Source organism: Schistosoma mansoni, chromosome 3 (genome assembly GCF_000237925.1).
Source record: "Schistosoma mansoni strain Puerto Rico chromosome 3, complete genome".
NCBI classification, from domain to species: Eukaryota; Metazoa; Platyhelminthes; class Trematoda; order Strigeidida; family Schistosomatidae; genus Schistosoma; species Schistosoma mansoni.
The window spans coordinates 16,941,210-16,950,695 of NC_031497.1; the positions used below are offsets into that span (position 1 = coordinate 16,941,210).

Genomic DNA, 9,486 nt, shown 5'->3' on the forward strand with positions numbered 1-9,486 from the left:
TAGCTGAGGTTGATGCTTATGAAGCTAAGCGTGTATTCGAAAAGAATTCAAATATACTGGCCATGATAGAGCAATACAAAACTGTTTTTCAACTACCCGTCAATTATTTCCCCTATATACCAACATGGAAGAAAGTGGAGGGAATGGGGGTGAGGCTGAATACTGATTTTCGAATGTCGTTTGCGAAGTCAACACGGGAGTCTTTCAGATGACAATGACGAGAATACGTTTAGTTTAGCTTGATGTGTGAATTTTAAGCCAACTAACCAGAGTAAGAGGTACGTTCTACAGCATGCTGCGACGTAATGTGATGCTGATGCTCTACTGTCTTCAAAACATCCATTGTACCTTGACATGACGGAAGGGTGATCTGCATTAGGTGTTGACTGAGAGTTGTGACTTTCAAGTTAGTGGTTCGTCACACTTTTCTCTTCTGACTCAAGTAGGCCCCCAATCATTCGACACAGATCATCTACTTTAGTAATCTATACTGTGAATACAATGTGAACGTAAGCTATAATTTGCGTAAAACTACATACGCAGTAAAACCCTCAATGGTTTCTTGACGAAACTTATCAATGCACACTCATGGACGTCCCAATAAAAATAATAATATCTGAGAAATCTAAACTCCTAGAGTTTGATCTTAGTGAACTTTAGTTGCAGTTTGCTGTGTTGAAGCATCACATCATCAAACAATAAATTTCAAGAAATTAGATACCGACATTAGTGCTCATAACTCCCTTCTCATGTTAGCAATGAGATGCTCCGGTTAATTTTGAGTCCCTCCATTCATCACGACAGTACATACAAGACAGTGAATGGTTTATGCTTGTCAGATGGTCAATGAGTCTAGAGACTTTTCAAAGTTTATAGATTATCACGTTCGAATTCTGACCTGGCTTCTTCCTGAAGGACGGTCGACTGACATAATAGAGAATTTAAACCCAACTAACAAGAAAAACACTCTTTCACCTATGGATCAAACTTTATTTGTAAATTGAGACTTGTCGACTGAAGTTCCGAACCAAAACATGATGGAAGCTAGAAGATCAAAGTCCAATTTATGGCTGAACATGTTCAAAATCTAAGTGAAACAAATGTACCAGGAAACCATTAGAAATAATAACACTCACATAACAGTATGACGCAATTTAAAAACTTTGAATTTCCTCAGTAACAGTGGACACATCAGTTCTTACGTCATATTCTAGTGTTAGGGATCACTCATTTCGGGATACTTGACAACAGACTATCACTAAAACAAACATAAAGTCCGGAAACTCAACCTGATGGTTGAATTTTCAGATCATGTCTTCTCTATCACTTGCAAATCTGGAAGACTAATCGGTTTCATAATACAGACTTTCTAGACTAAGAAGACCAATCTCGCCCCTGAAAAATATGTTTACGACCCTCCCTTAGATACTGTGCGTTCATCTTTTCGGACATGAATATGATAGACAAGGTAAAGGTGGAAAATATCCAAAAGCGTTCCACATATCGACTATCAAGATAGGCGTCTATTTTCTGCTACACAGCTAGATGCAGATACCCCTCGTTTGAAGCTCTATTGCGCCCTCAGCTAAAGAACGACCTTATCTTTACTTTAAAATAATATATCGTCATCTATTTCAAGCCTCTGAGGAAACTTTGATCTACAACCGTTTTTTAAACTCAGAAACGATGCATATATATTACTGACCGTGAAACATCAGAAACCTATGGGCCGTACATTTTTTAAAAGCACGGTATGGCCTGCTGTGGGACAGGCTGTTATTGTATACCCGTAACTGTGATATTATCACCTAGTTCGAACGACGCATAACCTTGTTCACAGATTTTAAGGGGCACTGGCAGCCATATTATGAACTTTCAAATAATCGCCAGTCATTCGTATACTTGTATAATTGACCAATAAAATACATGATCGTTGCTCTCTCCTTATCGACAAAATATTGCGTTCTTGTACGTCCGCTGCTTCTCCCCTCATCAGACTCTACGTTATGCTAATATTCAATGATCCATTGTCTTCCACTTTTGAACTGTTCGTCTCTATTTCAATTTTTATTTCACATAAATGACCACCTACCTTATGGATGTTGCTTATCTATGGTTTATCACAAAAAATCCATGCTACCATGTACTACGATGAGTTCCTTGTGCTTCATTAACTTTTAGTTTACCAAGTGTCTGTGTATCTACTCACAAATCTTTTCATCATTTTACAACCTTATACTCTTCGCCTCATCAACCTTTCTCCAATAATCTATCCTTACCCTCTCAAGATTACTCATCGCATTGTTATTGCCCTATAATTTGTACCGTTACCTAACTTCATAGAGATAGTGAATGGTGTGATGATGGTTAGTATTTCGGAATGTAGGTCACAGTTTGTTTGTATTCGACGCAGTGAACCCTCAGGCTACCGACCAGTGGCCCTTCTCACCATACCTTCTAACATTATGGGATCTCTAATATACGACAGTATAGAAGGATACTTATTATCCTCAAAGTTCTTCTCATCTCAACAGCATGGTTTCAGAAAGGGTTATTCTTGTATAACCAACCTGCTTACTGCGGTGGTCAGAAGGACAAGCATCTTTGATCACGAGGGGAAAGTTGATATCATTTACCTTGATTTCTCGAAAGCTTTTGATAGGGTCAACCATATATGTCTTATCAATAAGCTTAAACGAATGGGTCTCAAACCACCTTTTATTGATTGGCTTGCCTCATATCTGAAAAAACCGACATTTTGAGGTCAGGGTTAACTTCACTCTCTCTCAGGTTATAGAATGTCCTAGTGGGGTCCCCCAGAGCTCAATACTAGGACCTCTTCTCTTCTTGATTTATGTAAACGATCTTCCACAACAGGTATCGTCTGACCTATTGCTTTTCGCTGATGATGTGAAACTTTGGAGTGAGATACGCAACCAAGAGGATATACTGTCACTTCAGGAGGATCTGACTCGACTTCAAAGTTGGGCAGATGATAACGGACTTACATTCAACACTTCAAAGTGTAAAGTAGTTCATCTGCGACATGTTGCAGACTATAGTTACAACTTGAGAAACTCCTCTCTTGAAGTCTCCCAAGTTGAGAAAGATTTAAGAGTGTTGTTATCCTATAACTTGAGGTCGTACTCTACTTGTGATAAAAACGCCTTTTAAACAACCTTGCACTGGTAACATCGAAGCGCATTTTGGGTCAGTTTGACGGTAGAAATTTGCACATAGTCTTGAACAGTTTTATTCGTCCCCATTTAGAGTACGGAAACATAGTACTTCCTCCCTCCAAAAGGATGAGGACACTATGGAACGTATACAACGAAATCAGTTCGGGGACTCAAGTTCAAACCTTATGAAGAGCGCCTCCAATCACTTAACGTTTGTACGTTAGAGTGAAGGCGTCTTATAGGTGACCTTCTCATGACTTACAGTATTCTTAATACTTCTGGTCATTCACCTAAACATCTTCCTAAGCTTAGCCACAACACTAACCCAGGAGGTAACACCCAGAACCTGGAGACCCAACATAGCAGAACAGACTGCAGACACAACTTCTACTCTGTAAGAGCTGTCAGATGTTGGATTTCGCCGTCGACTGAGCTAGTCCAAGCGACTTTGCAGGAGTCCTTTAAGAGGAAACGTGACTTATTCTTAAGGACTAAGGATAACATATTAGTATGATTTACCAAATGCTTTTTTTCCTTTATTATCGATTATGTACCTAGGTTCTTGCTTGTAGGTGTTGGTGATCCACTGCTATTAGACACGGAATCCCGTTAAGCGAAAGCTTCCTCTATTCCGTCCTCAATCATTAGAACCATTTTACTGACAAGAACGGAAAATCCGAAAGGATCACAAGAAATACAAGTTCATTGACAACAATGACACGCCTTAATCACATGAATAAGTAAGTCAATGCTTCTAGCAGTAGAAGGTTTCACAATATCGTGGAAAAATTAGTAACGGCTGAAAATAGTAATAATGCTCATATCTTTTATCAACAGCATCGTCTTTAACTTTTCCACGATACTCATGAAAACGAACCTTTGGCATGAAAGAAGAAATTCGGAAGTTTCTGCACTACAACTTTGACAACTTGTGTATTATAGTTAAACTGCCAAACCGTTAAAATCTTTTTGTAACTGTCTCAAAGACGAATAATTTATCTCCCACGTATTTCTAAATCTATTCATTTAATACGTCATTGAGACGCCTTTTTCACTGTTCACTTTAGGAGGGCTTAAAAGGCGGGTGACAAAACGCCATATGGCTGGAAAGAGTACAAAATCACCTTACTTCGAGAGGATTATATTGAAAACATCGCTCTCGGACTTTCTTCGAGTGTGTTTATAATCTCTTACTATGGGAAGTGATCCATGCCAACTGTGGCTTTCATGTAGACTAATATTATTAATATAACAGTTAACTTGCAACTATTTGTAAAGAGAATATATATCTCCACCCTACAGAGGAACATGGTACTGTAAAAACTCGTTGCATGCATATAAAACCATTAAGTACTGGTTAGAAAACATTTTGTACTGATTACACACGACGATCCCTAGTAAGTGATATATTTTTCTTCTGTCGATGTCGTGGTCCTGCTTCACTGAGTGCAATCAGCTGATATCGTCCCCTAAGACGGATATGATTAGTTCCCTGGTCGAGTAACAAGGTAATTATTTATTTAGGGTTGTTATTAATAACTGCAGGTACTTTTGGTATAATATTAGCGGATTCGCATCCTAAAGTTGTTTCTAAGTGGTATTCAGATGTAGAACAGTGAAAATAGGACCATAATTTTATTTGTCACCTGATAGATGTTTGAAAATAAAGTTATAAAGGAGTAAATACGAAAGAACAACATATTGTAAATGATTATTAACCTACGAAGTTGAATAATATGAAGAAAACAACATTTCGATTTCAACCGATACGTTTAATAGATTTTGAAAAACTCTTGAAATATTACTGACAGCACGGTTGATGAAAGTGCACCAATTTTCTTAATGATAACACTTAATGAAGCTGGACTGATGTTTAAACAATAATGAATATATAAGTCTACTGTAAAGTAAGAAGAGATCACATTGAAGAGTATTTGGAGACATCGACTTCTTTAAGCAGTGCTTGTAGTGATCCAGCATCTGGATGTCGTGGATGTACAGGGTTTTGGAACGTTTTCATGCTTGACATCTTCATAATCAATCGATTGAAAACCCGCTCAAAGCAGTAGTAATGAAGGAGTCCGAAGATATATCTGAAAGGCAATTGATATGTTAAGAAGTGGTTGATTAAAGCTGGCTAATTGTTGTGAGGTATGCATAGGACGACGGACCTACTAGTGATCTGATCTTGATGCATGACCGAGGAGTTTCAGTAAGGGGTTGTTTTGTGAAGCTAAAATATTTAGCACCAATTGTGAATGCTCATGGAACTAGTTATTTTGATGGTGTACTTTTTTGCCATATGTATTAAAAAGAAGTGCATGGTATAGTTAAAGGTATTCATGAATCACAAATCTGGGAGATAATCGTCCACTTGAGAGAAATAGAAAAATATTTGGGTGAATTTAACAACATAACAGTATTTTTGAACAGTGGAAACAGTGCAGTGAACATTTATTGACAACTATAAAAATGTGACTTAAATAAACTACAAAGGGTATCAGTGTTATTTAAGCACGTGATATTATTTCATCGGGATTAATTTTTCGGACAACTTAACTGGAATCTGTGAAATATTCATACTCAAACCTGCAAGCTGCTTGCAGTCCTCTTTCTAAAGACGACATGATGTCTGCAAAAATTTAGGTTCTTTTTATCGTGCTTGTAAATTCCACTATAGATTCCTTCATCACCAAGTACTACTTTGTATGATAAGGTCACCAAGCAACGGAGAAGGGGTCTTATTTTTTGTACTCAACGGACCTACACTGGCATGAAAATACAGATCCTATGCATCCAACGAACTACAATCTGATCTCGCAATATTTGTTATTTTGTACAAATAACATCAGATCTAAAGATGCCACCAGTACTGGGAGTTTGACAATACCTTAACCAACAGCACCTTTGATAGTCAAAATATGCCAACCCAGTCAAATCAGAAAACTAAAGCGAAGAGGTTTGAAGATATATTTGATAGGCTATGGATATATATATCAAGAATAGATCAATCTCAGATGACGAGCAGTTGCAAGAAGTGTGAAACATGGCGTACCTACTCGTGTTCTGGTGCGGATGCGTGACTGAGTGCCTTCAGCCAGCTGAGTTCAATAAACCCAAGACAGTCAGCACCAAATGTCGAAAACTTACAGAGTTAGTGATTTCGGGGATTTACTTACTGCTACAGATCCATTGTTGAATTGTTTTACAACAAGTGGGAATGTCCGACACATACATGATGCATTTATTCATACTGAGTATTTATCCTAGTCACCTCCTAATAAGTGACCTTAACTAACTTCTTTCTTTGTTTAGTTGAGCCGTTTTGTTCTGCTTTTTTGGGTCACAAGAAATGCGCAGGGTTTGCTAAATATTATTCTGACGTTGAAGTGGTCCGCATGTTGGTAACATGTAAACATAGTTAGTTGATGATCCGTAAAATCGTCAAGCTTAGACGTGTTAGTAGAGCAAGAGAAAGGATAATGTCTCTTGTTACTGATTCAGTAACTGTCCAGGCAATGGTTCTGGATAATTTATCTACTGTTGTTGGAATAGCCACCGATCAAGGGTATCCAGATTCAGTGGAAAAAGCCATACTATTTTTCCTAAAGTGTTTATTGAGCAAGCACAAGTGCATTGACCCTTTTATTCACAATTTGTATGAAGAAAGTCCTGAACCTTTGTTTAAACTGCAGTCGAACGAGTCTGGTGATGGATTGCAACAGCACCAGGAATTTTCAATGTTTTCCGAGAATTTGTCCTTGTTCGACATAATCAATGCATTTGTGTATACTTTATCATCAGAAGATATCCTGGCTCTAGATAAAGCCTTGAAGTTTGGCCGTGAAGGTTATTATTGTCTTATGAAAACTCCATCCAGTTTTCTGAAATCAGTGAATTTCCAAAGTGATTCAGTGAAGCTTTCTGATTGTGCACATAGTAGCGAACAACCTGAGGAATCAATGGAGAAATGCAATAAATGCGTCATTCGTAATTTTCGTCCATTAAATCCATGTTCGAGGTACATGGTCGGCCTAACGTGTTCACAGTGTGGGACTTTCAGGTCGAAATGGACTAAACACGACTCTCCACCTCCTAATAATTACATTTCAAAGACCTCTATATGTTGTATTGATCTTTTACTTGCTGTTTGCAAAGCGTGGAGGTGGGAGGATTTAAGCCCTGGTGATTACCTCAGGTAAATTTTCTCTATTTTGTGTATTTTCTTGCGCATTTCGGTTTTTTAGTCAGTTGCATATCATGAATCGCGTTGCAATAAGGTGCTTTTATGCCAAAATCAACTCTTAAATACCGAACTACCAACAGTTGAGTCACTTGACTGTATGCGAGTAAGCTGTATATCGAAGAGCTGCTCCAAGTAACAAAATTTTGACACTCAGTTAGAGTGGCCTAAAACACCTGTACTTCTTCATGTTACGTTTTACTTTGCTGCGCTTGATAATGTTTTATCAACTAGTTTCACTGACCTTAAGAAATTATGCTAGTCCAACTCTCTGTATCTAACTTGGTGACTGCATCATACTTTAATGTACTAGGAACTAGGCTTTTTTGATGAATAAAACAGCTCTCTTCCAATAAGTAAAAATGACTTATTTCTACTCATTTTGTCTGCCACTTAACGTAAAAGAGCTGTTTTCCCATTGGGTTTTGAGAATTTTTGTTAACAACATGTGAAAATTCTCAGCTAATAAAGGTTTATGGATTTTACTCATCGTGCATTCTGCTTAACGCTTCTAAGACTAAACTGAAAATAATTTGCATCCCAATAGATGCAATTTCCATATTCTAAAATGTCTCAATTAGGTTAATGTGTCATACTGTCGACAAAATCTTCAAAGGATGTTATACTGAAACGATTTCCACTTTTTATGCTCCTACTCACTACTCGTTATAACTATTCAATGAAAGACTTGTGGCTAGTGTTTCAGGAAGACTGAGTATTTCGACCCAAATAGCTCAGCTAATCCTAATTCTTGATTATTTTCTTACCTAACTGCTGGAGACATTCAGTTCGGTTCTTAGTTAGTCTTTCCGTAGATATTAGTTTATTGCTGTAAGAAAAATCAAAATGGACCCATTGTTAGTGATCTAAAACTTTTCAATTAAATACATGAAAATATTAGTTTCTAGTACAGAATCTTATATTCTGAAAGGGATTAAGAGTATATTTAAGATGTTTGCTGTAATAGGAACGAATATTTTATGTAACTCCTCCTACGTAAGTAATATTTGTCAGACCTTTAGGTCACAGGCTCTGGGTGTGGCCCTCTAAGTAAACCACCTGTTTCGGTCTGGGCACCCGAACAGTATCATAGCCCTCACACAATTAAAATGAAATGACGATTTTTTGTGTGGCACATATATATCTGGTGCCCCCTTGTACCAATATTTGTGTTCAAATAAAATTAAATAAATCTCAGTAGTTAAGTATAAGTTCATTTACTAGCTTTTGGTTAGTTCTTTTTTGTGGAAGCTGTTGAAACAACCTCACTATCCAAACTAAAGTATGCACGTCCGTGTTTCAAATTGTAACCTAGAAGTTGTCATGTATTCTAACCAGTAAGCCACTACCCCACCTTCCGTAAAGACTATCTTTTATAACACTAATTATATTAACTGGTTACCTTGAACAATTTATTAACTTACCGCTGTTAGAAGTGTGTTTTGTCTTCCCTTTAAATTCAGTATTTGGGATCGAAATAAAAAACAAACAAGAAAAAGTAGCTTACAGAATTACTTACGCCTGTAACCCCTCATGGGGCACAGGCAGTCAACCAGGAATCTAGAACTTACTCCACGTTGGCCTCTTCTTTCTGGTATTTCTCAAGTGGTTTTTTATGATATTTGCCCCCTATCCCCGGCTCAATGTGTTCTTTGGTCCCTCTATTTTCCTTTCTCTTTGAGGATTCAAGTTGCTTTATATTGGAGATTGATGATTTCCGTAATGAGTATCCTATCCACCTCCAAAGTTTTTTCCTGGTTTTCTCGGTTAAAAGCTGGTTTGTTTTCTTCTAGAGTAAATAAATTTAGGTAAAAAAACCTAGATATTTCAGATTCTTATTATTTCAAGACAAAATCTTAATTGGACTTTGTTTGTTGAATGCTTTCATCATATTAGAATAATATTTATTTATTTATTTAAACACATAAATATTGGTACAAGGAAGCACCAGATACATATGCGCCTCACAAATCCCATTCGACTTGTGTGAGGGCTGTGATACTGCCCAGGTGCCCAGACTGAAGCAGGTGGTTTTCTTAGGGGACCACACCCGAGCCTTTGACC

The 9,486-nt window shown here is 37.4% G+C and overlaps 1 protein-coding gene across 1 annotated transcript in view; it reads left to right on the plus strand.

The window, feature by feature from the left end:
* Positions 1-6,661: 6,661 nt before the first annotated feature.
* Smp_169780 (putative smad) overlaps positions 6,662-9,486 on the plus strand; it is a gene marked incomplete at both ends in the record, with an annotated part of 22,390 nt that continues 19,565 nt past the window's right edge. The window contains one exon of the mRNA XM_018799438.1: positions 6,662-7,377. Within this exon, the coding sequence (XP_018651227.1) occupies positions 6,662-7,377 (716 nt within the window). The remainder of the gene's footprint in view (positions 7,378-9,486) is intronic.